This window comes from Atractosteus spatula, chromosome 4, assembly GCF_055471065.1.
Source record: "Atractosteus spatula isolate fAtrSpa1 chromosome 4, fAtrSpa1.hap1, whole genome shotgun sequence".
NCBI lineage: Eukaryota > Metazoa > Chordata > Actinopteri > Semionotiformes > Lepisosteidae > Atractosteus > Atractosteus spatula.
Window position 1 is genome coordinate 54416110 of NC_142709.1, and position 17741 is coordinate 54433850.

Consider the following 17741-nt stretch of genomic DNA (forward strand, 5'->3'; position numbering starts at 1 on the left):
ATAACAGCTATGGCCTGAAACACTAAAATGTATGTTTAGAACTATTCAACTTTTTTGTCTATATTTTTGGTTATTTGTTGTGTTTTTGCTAAATATATTTCTAGATGTAAGCTCCCATCTATGCTGGCAGAATGTAAATCCATGCTGGCATAAAGCTGTAAATTATTTAATTTTGTACTGTATATGTTGTATTTGTAAATCCTTTCATCGTTAAATTAAAAAGTTAAAAATAGAGCTATTCTAGCCCTGTCAGTAGAAAGGAGAGCCATTACGGTGTCTCAGGTGTGTACTAATTGTTAAGCTGTTGTTCCTGTTCACACTGGAGGTGTGCTGTAATACTGACAGGTCTTTGTGTTTGGCAGGTCCCTTTGCAAACCAGGAGATGGTGGAGTGGTTCCAGGCGGGGTATTTCACCATGACACTGCTGGTAAAACGGGGCTGTGATGAAGTCTTCCAGCCCCTGGGAGAGATCATTAAGATGTGGGGGAGGGTGCCCTTTGCACCTGGACCCTCCCCTCCTCCCTTACTGGTACTGAGAACATGTCTCTCTGTCACATTTTCATTTCATAGTGTTGTTTCCAAGACAGAGCAGAGCTCAAAGCAGATTTGCTTTATCTTTCTGCAGTACTTACTGTACTAGTAAAGAATAGAGGTAACTGTATACTAGTGAGTAAGAGTAGTTTGTCCCCTACCCACCACAGATCTTAATATTTATATTTTAATGGTCAAAGTAGTTCTTGACAAGAAGGTAATCGGGTCCAAAACTGAATTTTTAATCTCCCCTGACTTTTTAGTCACTGAACTACCAATCATAGTCATTTTACAATCGGGTTTAAGAAATGTTTATACAGGTTGACAACATGAAAACTATAGTTAAAGTGTTTCAATTGTTATTCAGTTGTTTTTTTGAATGAATAACAATTTTAAATACTCTTACACAAATAAAAAAAATAGCTGGATACTTTGCATTGCCCTACATTGCATCAGGAAAAAGTACATAAGGGCATCGACACTTGGAACTGGATGTTTTCCTTTTTTTACCTAGTTGGTACATTAGTTTTTAAGTGATGCACCTTTTCTGTTCCCAGGGGGACCTAGACCAGGAACGGCTGAAGAGGCAGCAAGAACTGACAGCCATCAACCTCTTCCAGCTCCAGCAGCTGCAGTACCAGTATCTCCTGAGGTGAGTCAGCTCTCATTTACTGTCCTGCACTGGGTGTCTCCAAGGGCATTGCAGATGTAAGCACATGTAATCAGATTTAACAACAGCAGCGTCACACCCATAGCCTGTCATCAGAAATCTATTCCTAAGCACATACAGCACCGGTACTCTTGTGCTCAGTGGAGTGGGGTAGTAAACTGACATGAACTGAACTGTTTTCTGTTTGGTCATGACACCAGGGTTACATCCCTGCTCCTGTGAAACATGCTGTAGAATGATGCTACAGATGGGTGGAAGGTTGCAAGTTTTTCCATGTGAAATTCAAGAATGCACAAAATTGCAATGTCTCTCCCATACCTGAGGTGAAAACTTACAAAAAAAAAAGGGGAATGATTGAGTGTCCATCACATTAAGAGCAAAGACTTTATTTTTGGCTATTTTTGTCCCATTTTCAGAACTGATGCTGGCAATTCAATCATTTACTGCTAGTCTGGTAGATCACCAGTGTTTCTGGAGTAAAATTGATCATGAGTGATATGTAGACAGTTTTGGAAAAGTCATATATATGTTGTTCAGTGTATAAGCTCACTCAATTATAGCCTTATGCTCCAGAGCATCTTTCTCAAAAAAAGTCCTCACAGTGTTGCCTTATAAGCCAAAAAGATACATTTTCTCAAAAATAAAAAATGCCAATTGTCTTTAATTTGGTTTGCCTTCCAGTGTGTGACAAGATCACATTGTGGAGCATTCCAGAGCTCCCAACAATAATCATGTTGCACCTACATTGTCTAACTAAAGTTGTATTAGTCTAGCTAATTTCTTTAGACAATATTAAGCACACACTGCATTGTTACACACCTACTCCTTAGTTACTTGATCAAGGATGAAGGAAGCAGAATACTGCTGCTGAGCTGTTTTTGTCCCGTGTTGCTCAAATCACAAATCTTTTGGTTTTCTCACATTGTGACGTGTATAGTGTTTTTTTATTGTCTCAAAAGTATAATGTTGTACAAAGAAATAAGGTTGTTCTTAAATTAGAGAAAAGAATGGGAGAAATGTACATTTTTTCATAGAAGTGAATGGAAAACAAGCATGCTTAATATGTTCAGCAGGTAGCTACTTTCCAAACTGCAGTTGTTGTTAACTATTAAATTTGTAAATTTACTTTATTTCTAAATTTGTCTTTTTTATATTGCTGATATCTAGCAAGTACCGTTCCACATTTCCTGTGATTTTGGCACTAACACTATTGCTAACACTAGTTAAGAACTTTAAAACTTAAAACAAGACTAGTTGCTTCTCACTTATCACTGGCATTGTGTAAGTCTTTATCAGGCTCTCAAGGAGAGTTAACAGTCGATGATCTCTAATCCCAGTGGCCAAATAAATTGAATTTCAGATCTAGTTTACTGATTTAAATGCATATAACCCTTTCCTTGGTTTTCAAAGATTGTTCATTCCTCAAAATATTGCAAATTTTGTATACTAAAAAATTAAATTCCTGTTACTTCACATGTAAAACTTACAACTCATTCTTGGAAATTGAAAACTGCCTGGCACTACTGGTTAGTACTTTAAGGTCCCCGAGTTGTCAAAATAAGAACACTCTTGTGTGTTTATGATAATGAGTGAAAGTAGTAAACTGTTGAACGGTAGCACAGTGCAGCCACAAGGTCAAGGCAATGCAAATATCGTTCTACCGCTTACCTTTTTGAATGCTTTCTGTTACTTCCAGTGTGACAGCCAGAGGAGATGCTTTCCTTATTTTCCTTGCTTTTGTAACACCTGAAGCACTTGCAACATGTTTTGCCAAAATGGTGGTACAAATAGGGAGGATGTTCAGCACTAAAAATCATGCAGCAAGATCAAAAGGGAAGTGGCTGCGGAAAGCTGTCGATATAGCAAAATTGTAATTCAAACATTTGACCAGCAAGGTGTTGGTGCATATAGTTGCAGATCTATTTTCACAAGATGTTGAATGAAATGTCCTGACAATTATTTTCAACCTAGTGCACAATATATTAAATATAGTTAAATCTAAAAAACATCACATACTCAGAGGGCAATGAGTCCGTTTTGCTCAGTTGTCATCTAGTGACACAATGACTGCTATTTCAAAATTTTGCATTTCAAAGGGAGGTAACGTGCCAAAACTCTACAAATAATACTGTCCCCAGTGTGTTGCCGATTCATGGTATGTTAGGCCTGATTGAAGTACATCTAAATCTGTCCCAACATAGCAAATGATGCTGGCACACTTATTTTAAGGGGTTGTCACATTTTTTGCTGTTGCCTAAGAATATAAAATTTATAAACAACAGCAGGCCATTCAGCCTGTCTGGCTTGCTTGGGGTAGTGAATCGCATGTGAGTTCACTTTAACATGCTGCTTTTATGTGCACCTAACAGGCTGCACTGCAGAATGGTAGGGCTCATGTGGCTTCTTTGTGTCTTCTGCACAGACAGCAGTATGCCCAAGTGTTAGCGCAGCATCAGAAGGCCGCAGCCCTCAGCACCCCCCAGCAACAACAGCAGCAGCAGCATCAACTCAGTCTTCTATTGCAGCAATACCAGGCCTTAAAAATGAGGTAAGTGAGAATGCTATCATTTCTGGTGATCAGACCTTGCCATTAGTTGCATTGGTATTGGTATTTAAGGTAATGTGTTGCGTGACTGCCTGATGGCATTCCTTTTGCTTGATGGGCACCTGAGGGGCTTAGTAAAATCCAGGAGTGCTGTTAGCTATTTGGCGTTTGTTCAGTTTTTCAGTACGAAAAGACATTTTACACATCTTCACTGCTTTTTTAATCATCAGACATCTTCTTAAATGCTTTTCTTGTAGAGACAAGGCATTAATTATTCAGTTCCATGTTGAAGTGGGGCAAGTTGGACTGACTGAAAATTGCAAATTACAAGTATAATATACAAGAATATGTTGTGTGTATATATAACAAAAGTCATCTTTTAACCTCCACCATTGTTCTTACAGGACGTCAGAACAGAGCCTTGTGCCTCCTGTGACCAGATCTATGTCTGTACCTGACACAGGCTCCATATGGGAACTCCAGAACCCATCCTCACAGCCCACGGGTACAACATGTCAGACACATGACCCATACCATTTAATAAGATACAGAGTAGTCGCAGAACCAAATTCCAAATGTTAGGATTTTTCCCAACATGAAGTCAGGAAGAGATGTAGACCAAACATCACAGTAATGTGGGTAGTGGCTAATGTAGCTCCTGTGTTCTCTCTGGATGCTGTTGCTGCAGGCACTGGGTAAGATGATTTGCTGATCTTAGACTAAATGGCTTTTCAGTACCCTGGTGCTGATTCAGTGCCGGTGTCACACCAACCTTTACTGAGCAGGGTTCCTGTAAATGGTCTCTTTGAACTCTGTAATCCTGGATGCTAGAGATTGCAATATCTGCTTGTGGTTGTCAGGAAAAAAGGGAGTCTAAGCTATTTATTGACAGTGGACAATGTCCGTTTTCCTTCAGATCCCCTTCCTCATTTTCTTTGTGACTGCAACGACAAGCATCAGCTATTTACATGATATTGATGAGAAGAATGGAGATGACATAAATTAACCATTAAGGGAGTAATGTTGTTAAGTACAATGGGCCTGTCACTCTTAACTGCAAAAGAAAGGAACACTTAACTATAGAAGAAATACAAATACTAAGACACCAAGATAGCCAAAGAGGAAGCACAAGTAACATGTATCCCTTGCACTGAATCAGTATTTTTTTCATTTGTTACTTTCTGTGTAAGTAAAGTCTGTATGTGCAATTTAGGTTAGAAATGTGATTTTGTTTTTTAGCATGGGAAGGCAGCAGTGTCTGGGATTTACCTATTGATTCTGTGGCTCCAGCCCCTACCCTTGAGCAAATGCAACAACTGGAAAAGGCAAAGGCTGCCAAGGTAGAACCTTCTCTGTGCGTCTAACAAACACTGTCTCTTATTATACACAGAATCTACACTGGCCTGCCTTTCTTATCAAATGTTGCTAGGAGAAGATTTTACACTATCTTGGTAATACAGAAACATTTCCTAAGTCACACTTATCCAGAATTTCCTAAGTGCTCTCTCCTATCCTAACTTTAGTTGGAGCATCCTAATTTTAAGTAGAAAAACCTGCCTGCTAATAGTTTAATAACTGATCAAAACTGAATCCAAAAGCCACCTTCACAACTTGCAATTTCTGAGCTGAGCTATTCTGTGGATGAAACATTGCAACCATTTATGGTTATACATTTCAGTTATGTTGCTTATATAAAGTAAACTGCAGTAGCAGTAAAGATGTGATGGGCTTTCAATTTTCCAACAGAGGAAACCAATGTGTTAGTGGCAGCAGTGTAAACGTGTGCAATATAGGAAATTGTGTAGATTGTTTCTCTTGACGTAAAAGGGGAGGATTCAGCTGTGCTTAACAGACACGACTGTTTCAGGTGAGAAGGGACTTTTCTAACTATCGGAATAGCTGATGTTACAGATCCGACTTTGCTAAATCTTATTCTGAAATTAGAGTAGCATTTAGTAGCAAATGATGTTGGCTGCGTGTGACTTAGAAAACACTTCTGATACGCCATTTTTCCTAGAAATACAATCCTAGCAAAGAAAGATGAAGCAGGTAGACAAGTCTGAAAGCCATTGATATTCCATTAACATACGGAAGTGTAAGACCCATTGTCATGTGATCAGTTTCTGGTTTTGCAAGTTACATGTTCTTAAATAAACCAGTACCAGGTGTGGGATGTTTAAAGGAAGAGAAAAGGTGAAACTTTGATTGTTGTTTTAACAAGTACTCAATGAATAAAGAGTTTGAGCAGCACACATGCAGTAAGTAACATTAAAACATCCGTGATCTCCGGGTGTTTGAAATGGCTTGAGTTTGGAAATCGGACTGACCCAGAAGTAGAGTCATTTCAGTGTTCCAAGACACGCTGTTGCTTGCTTGATTTCCAGTTTATTTGGCAATTGTGTTTTGAGCCATCAGGAGTCATTCTGTACCGTAAATTGCCTTATTCACTTTACCTTCCTATATACAAATATTAGTTGGGGGATCAAGAGCTTCTCTTCTAAGGTAGATTTCCTCATTTTGGGTGTATTCACTTGCACATTAAGTTAAAATAGTATGAAATACTTTTTGCTTCATTGGTAGAAGTAAAACACAATTAAACAAGTAAAACTTGCAACTTGTAAAACCAGATATTGATTGAGCTGCAATGCAATGGGAGTCTTATCTGGTTTCCTAAAACAGATGGCAATACCTTTGGAAAGTTTTTCCCGACCTGTTTTGTCTCAACTCATAAAACACTTTGAAATATTTTGTGGCTCTTCTTAGTGCAGACATTAGTTTCAGATCTTGATTTCCCTCTATACGATGGCAGCAATCCCTTCCTTCCCTCTGTCTATTTGCTGTAACGCCTAAGCAGATCTAAAAAAAAAAACTAGTAAACAGAAGTATGTTTGTCTTATTTTGTAAAAAAAAAATGTCGGTCGCTTAAGAAAAGCTCATTCTATAGACTAGTCTGCGACACACTGTTAGCAAAATAACATTCCAGAAAACTGCTGCAGTACTAAACACTGTTGATGTAAAACCTTTATTTCTAGCATATTGCCTGTTGAATAATTCATTGACAGACAGCCTAAAGTTTTAAGATCTTAAACATTAAGTGATGACTTAAGGAGCAGTACAGTACAGTCCTACTTGGAGAATAAAGCATAGCCTGATAGGTTCAGTCTTTACACCCTGCAAAGGATTTTCAGTTCTGGTTAGGTACGGTCTTGTCAGTGATCATTTGTGATCGAACCCTCTTTCCCGTGTTGTGGCGCAGCTGGAGCAGGAGAGGCGAGATGCGGATCTGCGAGCGAAACGGGAGGAGGAAGAGCGGAAACGCCAGGAGGAGGCTCTGCGCAGACAGCAGGAGGAGGAGAGGAAGCGGAGGGAGGAAGAGGAGCTGGCACGGCGCAAGCAGGTAAGCAAGAGCTGCAGCAGGAGAACCGAGAGAGGCCACTGGCTGCGCACGTGGCTGTCTGCTCTCGGAGACCAACAGAAACCCCTGATGTGTTGGCATCCTGTCATGCAGAATGAGTAGGCAAGCATAAAAAAGGGCAAATTTATTGGCGATAATTGCTGTCATGCTAAATGTGATGGGCGAAAAGCCTTGGTCTCCTCACACTTCATCTCACAGCATAGTTCACCTCAAATGGGAATTACTAACCCTGTTTCTTTTCCACTTTTTAACTGAAAAGCCTTTGAAAACAGAAAAAAATTATCTGGCTGTGAAACTAATCTCTTTCAGGCACCATAGCCTTATCACCACCTGGCTGTCACAAAAGAGTGCTCTGGGTTCGTAGATGAGTTACAAAATGCACACTGTTACATGCGGTACACAGATGGTTTGCAGTACTGTCTATTTAGGATAGATTCTGCTTTTTTATATGTATAACACTTTCCATCACTTGAAATTCATACATTCATACACAGGGGGAGGTTTGTCAGTACAATAAGAAATATCTCAAAGCTTTAATTAATTGAAACAGTCCATGGAAAACAATAACTGTACAATCCGTCACTATGGCAAGAAAGCACAATCAAACCTCAAAAGAGTGATAGTATCACAGGTTGATGCTCTGAGACTAAGTATAATTGCTGCTAGACACGTAAACAATAACTGGGAAATATCACAGTTGTACTGAGAGTTAGAATAGTGCTGACAGCTTCCATAAAATTATCACATTTCAGTTTTCCAGCAAAATACCAGGTAAAAGATGATTTGCATGCTTTTCAGTCAGCTAGCAGGACTGTTCACTTTTAAAGTAACATTTGTAATAAAAAAACCAACTTTTAAATACCTGAATCTCTGAAAGATGCAGCCACCAGCCTTTGAGCCAGCAATAAGGAGTACTGTTCCCGTTGGAGATTTCAAATCCGTTCCAACTAAAATTTCTCTCTCTGTGCAGTTTGGTAATGTGCATGGGCTTTGTTTTTAAACCATTGAAACACTTTATCTTCGTCAACAAACTTTATGATTGGTCGGTCTTAGTCTTTTAGACTTTGGTCCCCTTTCTTCGCAGACCTCTGTGTTCTTGGGTTAATTATTGGAGTGAGACATGTTAAATCTCAGGAATCCGCAAATTCGGTGGAAATTCATAATACTTCATTCTTACGCAATAGTTATTTTATATTCAACATTTACACTCGCCACCTCCCAGATCTTATTCCTTCAAATGCTTTGAGTGTAATGGTTAACTATGACTAAAAGTAACTGAATAAATATTTTTGAAAACACAAAGGACAGAAAGAAAGATGTGAAGTTCAGGACTCTGTTCAGCCCAGGCTGAGTTTGACATAGTTGAAAGGTAATCTATGAATTTGGTTTACATAAATTGTGGACCAGTTTTGAATATGGCATAATATAGTTACTGCCAAACTTACCTAGAGGTTTGTTTATAACAAACAAATAACACTTGGGACATGCTTGAGCACCAGTTAACCAGTGAACTTTATTTAGAACTACACAACCATTATATTATTCATGTGAGGTTTACGAGAAAATGTTTTCATGTCTTAATTGTCCATTTTAATTTTGAATGTTTTTCATGTGATTTAGACTTCGAAATAAAACATGGAAACATTTTCATATGAAAACCAGCATTCTCTCCTGGCCAGTTGAATGCACTTCTTTCATGTCATCCTATAGACTGCTGATTTATCATACGAGCATAAGAAAGGTCACAAACAGTTCAAGACATCTTGCTCATTCGAAAGCCATTTCTCTCAAGATTACTGGGGATCGCCTTCAACACTATAGTTGGTAGTTTGTTCTCGACACAAATCAATACCAGCTCTTGCAACTGTTATTTAGTTTTGAGTGTTAATCACCTCACCTATTCTAACTCTTCTAAAAATTAAAAAAATGAATGCTCAGGTCTTTTCATGCAACTCTAAAAATAAAGGCTTTCCAATGCCAAGATGGTCATGTTTGAGTTGCTGCTTCTGGAACTAGTCTGCTTTTATCTAACAGGACTGTATTTATTGATTAGTTCAAATAAAAATGTCCACGTGTCACTGTACTTGCAGGAAGAAGCTCTGCGCAGGCAGAGGGAGCAGGAGGCAGCTCTGCGCAGGCAGAGAGAGGAGGAGGAGAGGCAGCAGCAGGAGGAGGCGCTGCGGAGACTGGAAGAGAGAAGGAGAGAGGAGGAGGAAAGACGACAAAGGGAAGAGCTGCTCCGCAAACAGGTGGGTGACCACTCCAGCGCCCTGCCTCACCTTACACCCAGTCGTGACCTCAATGGCCATTCTGTTAGGAATTCCCAAGCCCTGTGGCCTCTGTGTGCAACCATAATCACAAAGTTATGAGATATGCACAGCTTGTCCAGCTCCACCTGTTTCTTCCTGCAGGATTCCCTTCAACAGAGATTGTGATGAGGGTAATGGTGTGTGATACTTCTCAGTAGGATTGAGATCTGGGGATTGTTAAGGCCAGGCAAGCTAATGACAAGTAGTATCTTGCTTCTCCTGGCAATCACACAATACCACAATACTGAAGTGCTTTTAGGGATTTTATCTTACATTTTCACAGCCTAGGTTTTAAAATGCTAAATGCCAAACATTTTACCTTACCTACCTCCCAGTATCTCACTTTTCCACTCTTATTGAGCTGCCTTCTATAATGTGGTAGACATAGCAATAAAATAACTTTGAGGAAAAATGCTAAAATATTGAAAAGGGAACTTAAACTTTAAAAATAATGCCAGCAGCTTTATCACCCTACATCTCACAACTGGCAACCCACTGAAGCTAAGCAGGCATGAGCCTGGTCATTACCTGGATAGGAGACCACGTGGGAAAGCTAGGGTTGCTGCTGGAAGAGGTATTCGTGAGACCAGTAGGGAGCGCTCACCTTGGAGTCTGTGTGGGTGCTAATGCCCCAGTATAGTGATGGGGACCAGGGATATTGTAAAAAGGATCCGTCCTTCAGATGAGACGTAAAACCGAGGTCCTGACTCTCTGTGGTCATTAAAAATCCCAGGGTGTTTCTCGAAAAGAGTAGGGGTGTTACCCCGGCGTCCTGGCCAAATTTCCCATTGGCCCTTACCAATCATGGCCTCCTAATAATCCCCATCTATGAAATGGCTTCATCACTCTGTTCTCCACACACTGATAGCTGATGTGTGGCGAGCGTTCTGGCGCACTATAGCTGCCGTCAGATCATCCAGGTGGATGCTTCACATTGGTGGTGGTGGAGAGGAGTTCCCGTTACTTGTAAAACGCTTTTAGTGGAGTGTCCAGAAAAGTGCTATATAAGTGTAAGGAGTTATTATTAATTAAAATTATTATTAACTTGTGCTGCAAGTATGAAATCAATGAGATTGTCCACAGGCATCGGTTAGGCTGACAGTGTGAAGGCAAGGTACTTCGTGACTGTGCAATGAAGTGGCACTTTCCAAGAAAACAATGAGTGGTGAAATTTGTGAGAACTCCGGTATAAATGCTATTGGAGTTTACTGTAGCAAGCGTTTGGGGAGAAAGGTGGAATATACAATATTATTTCAAAAAGCCATTTAAAAATGTTTTTCACATTTAAAAGTGTTTCCTGAGTCAACATTATATTTGTATGTGAATTGATGCTACTCTTTTTTGCAAAAATGGAATGAATGTGTGTATTCAATAAAAGTAAAAACCCACATTGCTGTGATAGTAGGATATGTGGCTTTTTGAGTAGGCCTTCGGCTATGGCATTGGCCCAGTGTGTGAATCAGTAATGCTGCCAAAGATATAAACTATGAACCACACCAATGCATGGCCTGGAATAGCTTGCTTTGTCAGACTTCTTTGGTGCATCTTTTCTCAAAAGCAGGGACAGCACAGAGCCCTGGTCTGCCAGTCTTTTGTTTCATCTGAGAAAATAAGGTCTTAAATCATGTGAATGTGAATTTGCTCGATGTGTCAAAACCATAAAGCTGCAAAGTAACCTCGAGAATATCATTGTGACCAAGTAGAATAGAAGACTCAACAATTTTCAATGCCATGACCAGAACCTTCCGTCCCAGCTTAACTTTGTGGCACTGACCTCAGGAAAATGTGATCACTTTCTCAGGGTGATGCACTCTGAATCAATGCGGTTCGAAGTGGGACTGCCTAATAAACACTCTGACTTGTTTGTTAGGAAGATGTTCAGTTCTGAAGAATTATGTCGTGGGCTGTTGAGGCTGAAAACTGGGAAACAATGGAAAGGGGAGCCCTGTTTGATACTGGGTGTGTAGCAAACTTCGAGTGTGTTGGGGGGACCCACTTCAGTGTGCCTGTTGGATTTATGTAATTGTGACAGGAGGAGGAACAGAGGAAGAAGGAGGAAGAGGCCGCGCGCTGGCAGAGGGAAGAGCTGGAAGCTTTGCAGAGGATGGAGGAGCAGAAGAGGCAGGAGGAGGAGGCAGCCAGGCAGCGGCAAGAAGAGCAGGAGAGAAAACGCAAAGAACTGGAGCTGCAGCGGCAGAGGGAGGCCGAGCTGCAGCGGCAGAGGGAGGCCGAGCTGCAGCGGCAGAGGGAGGCCGAAACACAGAGGCAGAAGGAGCTCCAGCGACAGAGGCAACAGCAGCAAGAGGCTTTGCGGAGGCTGCAGCAGCAACAGCAACAGCAGCAGCTGGCACAGATGAAGGTACACAGCTTACCTCCCTTGCTTCTGAACACCTGGATGGCTGTTTTCTTTTCGTGGTTGTTTGAAGGGTTTACCCATGAGGGTAATACCCCCAAAACTTTAATTCTGCCTGTGAAACGAAGCTCATTCTTAAAATCTTGATCTCCTGGGGGCTCCTGAGTGGGTTTATCAGTAAAGGCACGTGCCTGCATTAAGACTGTGATCCAGGGATTAGTCTGGGAAGCGCATAATTGGTTGAGTGACACCTAGGAGTTTTACACCCCTCGTTCTCAGCCCTTCATGACACAGCGACACCTGCGACTTCTGAGACGCTTGTGTTGATGTCACTGAGGGACGAGTTGCACAGTCTGGGACACGTCAGAAGATAAATGACGAAGGGGCATGGGTTGGAGTTTTCCTACACTTCCTCATTTTTTCCCGGGTGTTTTTGCATAGTAAACAGCTGTCAGCTAAATCACGAAAAACTCTATTGACAAATCCAATTTTGGTTGTAGTTCAACAAAATTAGAAGTTGATTTCGGCATCGAAAAGCAATTGCTTATGGGATTGTACATATTCTTGGTACTTAATCTTCACAATTAATGGGTAAAACAAAACAAAAAAATCTGTGCACTCCATACCCATTAAGTTTTCTGCTTTGTGTTTGTATTGATTCATGAAGAAAGTTTACATAGTAATTTTTAATCAGATGTTCTCAAACTATATTTTCTGTAAGCACTGTTTCTTTTTTTGTGATATTGATCATGATCAGAAATTATAAATATAATTGTTGTGCAATAAATTGAAAAGCACTTGAGTAAAGTCTTTTTTTTCCTATTTGTGCTTTCTAAACATTTCAAGCACATTCCTTACTTTATGACTTGGTAGGTTTTAAACGAGTAGGTTCTTTGGTGCCTTAAATTAGCCAGCAGCCATATCACTCTGCAACTCACAACTGGCAACCCACTGAAGCTAAGCAGGTGTGAGCCTGGTCAGTACCTGGATGGGAGACGCATCGTGGTGGGGGGGAGTCCCCATTACCTGTAAAGCGCTTTGAGTGAAGTGTCCAGAAAAGAGCTATATAAGTGTAAACAATTGTTATTATTAATTAAATAAAGTGCAAAACTGGAAATGCGTTATTTTTCATACTTTTATTACACACTTCTTTTCATTTCTATCAGCTGCCTTCATCCTCTAAGTGGGGCCAGCAGTCGTCTTCTGTATTGTCCCAAACCCAGAACACCCTGTCACTGGCTGAGATCCAGAAACTGGAAGAAGAAAGGGAACGGCAGTCCCGAGAGGAGGTAAAATTAATTTCTGGGGCTTTTCTTGAAATATAACAGCACTTTTAACTTTCTTTCGTGGGCTCTAATCTTCCAAATAAGCCACTGATGATTGGTACAGTTTGGGTAATATTAGTTTTCTACTAGATTACTAATATCTTTTAGAACTGAAGTTTGATTTCTATACATAAAATGTGTGCTGTAGGTTTGAGGGTAACTTTGTGATGATGCTTGTAGGTGTAACTCCACACAGCTGAAATGATAATGATGTGTGTGATTCTGAGCTGCATGCAAGTATGATTATATTCATGTATTAGTCCACTGGTCATCTTCACTTGGCACTGATGTTCCACAGCAGAGACGTCAGCAACAGGAGCTAATGAAGGTCCTACAGCAGCAGCAACAGCAGCAACAGCAGGCAAAGCTCTCTGGTTGGGGTAATGTACCTAAGCAGCCAGCAGCCACAAAGTCCCTGCTAGAGATCCAACAGGAGGAGGCCAGGCAGATGCAGAAGCAGCAGCAGCAGCAGGTGTCCCAGCAGAACAAAGCCCAGAACAGAGCAGTGAGTTCACTTTGCTCCTTTATTTGGAGTTTTTATTTTTTCTCTACAGACTAGCTTCCTTGTTCCACCCGATAATCCACACATACGTTTTGCTGCAATTGTGTTGTTCTTCTCTGACTGTGCTATCTTAATAAATTTGATTTCCTAGAACACCAGATTAACCCAGAAAATGTTTTATGGCCTCACGTGGTAAAACTACATGATATAGTATCTCAGATACAAGAAGATAATGTTTTATAAGCATCCCAATAACATGCATAACTATCCCAGCCCTATTTTGAAATAATTAATTGGCTTATTCAATTAATTATTTAATCATTTGTCAGATGCTGCAATCTAAGGCAAAATATTGCCTTGAATTCAGTCTCTTAACTCGCTAATGCACAAAGTGCTTCTATGCAGGGGATTCCTGCCTGAGATGGCTGTTTGTGGAGTTATACTTAGCTTTTTTTTTTAGGAATTCAGGTTGTCTCTGGCCTCTCTTTCTAAACCTCATTCTTTCCAATTAGTGCTGAAGAGGGGCTTGGAACCAGTTCCTCTACCTGCTGACTAAACAGCGGGATTCCTGGTACTAAAAGCAAGGGGGGATGGAAAAATAATTGCCTTAATGAACACAAGAGCAGTTGTTTGGTTTTTCTGTAATTTTACTATTTTTCTTTTTCAAACCTTGTCCTTAGTTGGAGGGTCAGCTGTGTAACCTGCATTCTTCCACTGGACCCAAGGTTACCCCACAGGTCAGACACATCTGACTTGCTCTGGTTTTGATGAAAGTTTCGTTTACTTAGCAGATGAGACTTCTGTGCCCAGTTCTTAAAGAAACATGTAACAAATTCAGGCATAGTAAGTCCTGGCATTAGTGTCTTCATTAATAAAATTTAGTAAATCTGTAGCATTGACACCGATTAAGATTCTGGGCAGCAGTGGGGAATGGCGTCTTCCCCACCCTGTTCCCTGAACGTGACTGGCACTCTGCTTAGCCCCGTGATTCGTCTGCTTTGCCAGCTGATGAATGTTTCTTTCTTTCCCTTTTTGTTTTCCTGGCCCTTTCCCTGATGCTGCAGCATTCCAATATGCAGAGCAGCCTCAGTAACTCGGTGTGGGGCTCCATCAGCAATAGCGCCTCCCAGTGGACGTCTGACATGAGCAGCATCTGGGGCAGCTCTGACAACAAGAACTCCAACATGGGCTTCTGGGACGAGGCCGTGAAGGAGACACCGACTCCGGCACGCAACACCACAGCCAAGAACAACAAGAGCAATGCCAACCTGAGGTGGGACGTCTCAGCTTGTGCCCTAACCTTAAGATGGAGGGCTTTGATTCTTTCCAGGGAGCCCTGCTTTTTGCGTGCGTTTGAAAGTGAAGCTGGGCTGTGAAGTCAGATGTGGTCTGTGAAAACAGCTGATAAACAGTACAGTTAAGAGTACAATCTTGAATGTTTTTACTGGATTGGGTCTCATTTTTTATAGAATAATTGGGTTCATTGAAGATCACCGTTTATCTTTAGTGAGGAGGAATTTCTTATGTCTTGGAAAGGATGATACAGTGCCAAAAAATCCACTTCACCCACTAAGTGGTCTGCTAGAGTTTGACTTCAATAACAAGTCTTTAGAATACTGTATGTATGGTGCACTATGGCTGTAGTGCAAAGTCACTAGTTCATGGCATTTGCGTCCTCAATACTGGGTCCTTGAAGTCTTGGATTTGTATGGGTCCTGATCACAGCTGATGCCCCTCCTCCTTTGCCCATACAGTAACTCGTTCGGAGGGAGCGGGCGGGCCAGCAAGAAGGTGGACGAGGAGGAGAAGCTGCTGAAGCTCTTCCAGGGGGTGACCAAGAGTCAAGACAGCTTCACCCAGTGGTGCGAGCAGATGCTGCATACTCTCAACACCGCCAACAATCTAGATGGTGAGAGACCACTGGACACACTACCTGTCCAGGTTTCAGCACTCAGGCAGACCATCTTTTCTAATGGTTGTATTTGGAGGTCTCTTGAACGTTCCCTCTAGTTCTTTTACACACACAATGAACTGAAGTGTCTCGTGAGCACAGAGTCAGATCTGTAAGCATCTTAAAGTGTTAACTTGAGTGCTGTGTTAAATGTCTAATACTTGGTCCCAAAAAAATCTAAAAAACTTTACAGCAGTATTTGATTCATTTGTAACTTTTTTTTCCAGTGGCATTGTACTTATTCTTCGACATCTCATACCGTAAATAAGAACTAGGTATTTAAATTCAGTTAATGCAGTAATGTTTGCTTGGAGTCATTTAGCTTGTTTTGGACTTGTAGAACATAATGTTACTTTCTAATGCTTATAGCATTTTTAGAACAAATGACCAAACAACACAACACCATAGAATACTTTATTCAGAGCCAAAATTACAGAAATGAGGTTTAATCATTTATGAAGCTACAAGAAAAGAAATTAATATTGTAAAATAATATAAAATCGATAGTTTTGTCTTGGTACTTTTTGTTGTTCCACATGGGACGATAACTTTATGACAGTTTATGAATTAATTTTACTATGAATTACTATTTCTTAACACCACACACTAAGGGTATCAACTTAATAATCAGTGGAATTTATAATGGAAAACAGTAATATAACATCACATTTAATTTTCCTGTTCTAGAGGTAATTTGCATTCACAGATGAAAACATAATTTATACATTATTGAAACCTAAAAACATACAATAGTATGCATCACTGTGGAAGACAGTATGCAGTCTTCCACTAGATAAATCCAGATTTTTTCATTATTAGTCTCATGCATTTCAGGAAAGTCAAATTAATAAAGACATCTCAATGAAGCAAAATAAAAATAAAATACACACAGCTCTCAAATCTTCACACCTAATTTGTGAGAGCTGTCTGTTTTTATTGAATTTGATGAGTTCCGGTTGCTTAATATTTACTGTGTCACATTCAGCTTGAGCTTGATTGTTCCTCCCTTTGATCTATGATCTCTGGGATTGGAACAGAATGATTTCCTCCTTTGACTCGCTTGGCTTCATGCTTGATTTCTCTCGCTGAGCTGAAAGGCTCCATGAATCAAATGAACAGATCATCTGGGGATTCATGAATGTATTAATTTGGCTGATTTGTTCAAAGAAATTTTTCTCAAACTGAACAGTTGTGCACAGCAGCACCTTTTTGGAGATTGTTGATTAGTTTGATGAGTATGTTTGCAGAAATAATTATTGTAAGTGACTGCTACCATCAATAGAGAAATGTATGATATGCGATTTCATGGTTGTGGCCTGTGGCACTTCATGTGGAACCCTGCTGCTTAGCCCTTTACAGCACTGGCAGTATAAAAGGGGAGCCATGGAACATTGGAGATTCAGGACAGATGTCCGTCTGTTTCTCTCTCTGCAGTTCCTACGTTTGTTTCCTTCCTGAAAGAGGTGGACTCTCCTTATGAGGTCCATGACTACGTCAGAGCCTACCTCGGAGACACGCCTGAGGCCAAGGATTTCGCCAAGCACTTCCTAGAGCGCCGTGCCAAACAGAAAGCCAATCAGCAGCAACAGCGCCAACTACAGCAGCAGCAGGTGAGAATGTCCAGGACTGTTCCCCTCATGGGCCCTGGAGAGGGACAGAGTAGGGGGCAGAACAAGGGTGGGGTGTCTGGTTGCTGTTGACAAAGGCAAGATTAGCTAGTGAAACTTAATAGGTGGCTAAATCTGACAGAGAAAGAGATGGCGACTTTTCATTGGCTTTGGCAATTCTTAGCATAGTAGGGGCTGGGTTATGATGTTCAAAGGCCATCACCAGTGGCAAAAAAAGGTTTCTGATTAGTTTCTTAAAACCACATGTGTTGCTCAATTCCTTTAACACTGGGAGGTGCAGCAATAGAGCTTACACCCGATAAGAAAGTACAACACAAACAATGTTAAAAGACGGTTTTATCAGTGAGGTTAGAGTGGTAAATTCCTCTCTGAAGTGTAGAAAAGGAATATGTTTTTGGCTGTGGAATTAACTTTTTTTTACTTTCACCATGGAATTAGCATATACTACTTTATGGGTTTCCTCCTGTGACGAGAATGCCCTGTTTTTCCACTGATCCACTGATATTTGCCAA

General features: G+C 40.6%; 2 protein-coding genes across 7 annotated transcripts in view; one reads left to right on the forward strand and one right to left on the reverse strand.

Annotated features, from left to right (window-relative positions):
• kcnj13 (potassium inwardly rectifying channel subfamily J member 13) overlaps nt 1-8050 on the reverse strand; it is a 28963-nt gene extending 20913 nt beyond the window's left edge. The window contains exon 1 of the mRNA XM_088913230.1: nt 8024-8050. The gene's annotated coding sequence lies outside the window, so the exon portion shown is untranslated. The remainder of the gene's footprint in view (nt 1-8023) is intronic.
• Nucleotides 1-17741, forward strand: part of gigyf2 (GRB10 interacting GYF protein 2) — a 63293-nt gene that overhangs the window by 42841 nt on the left and 2711 nt on the right. For 4 of the 6 annotated variants that reach the window (XM_088913223.1, XM_088913224.1, XM_088913226.1 and 1 more), the window contains exons 15-28: nt 363-529; nt 1089-1183; nt 3624-3749; nt 4151-4251; nt 4986-5086; nt 7003-7143; nt 9252-9410; nt 11503-11829; nt 12990-13112; nt 13447-13653; nt 14331-14387; nt 14715-14923; nt 15405-15559; nt 17036-17211. In XM_088913223.1, the coding sequence (XP_088769349.1) occupies nt 363-529; nt 1089-1183; nt 3624-3749; nt 4151-4251; nt 4986-5086; nt 7003-7143; nt 9252-9410; nt 11503-11829; nt 12990-13112; nt 13447-13653; nt 14331-14387; nt 14715-14923; nt 15405-15559; nt 17036-17211 (2144 nt within the window). The remainder of the gene's footprint in view (nt 1-362; nt 530-1088; nt 1184-3623; nt 3750-4150; nt 4252-4985; nt 5087-7002; nt 7144-9251; nt 9411-11502; nt 11830-12989; nt 13113-13446; nt 13654-14330; nt 14388-14714; nt 14924-15404; nt 15560-17035; nt 17212-17741) is intronic. The other 2 variants (XM_088913225.1, XM_088913229.1) reach the window with 1 other exon arrangement.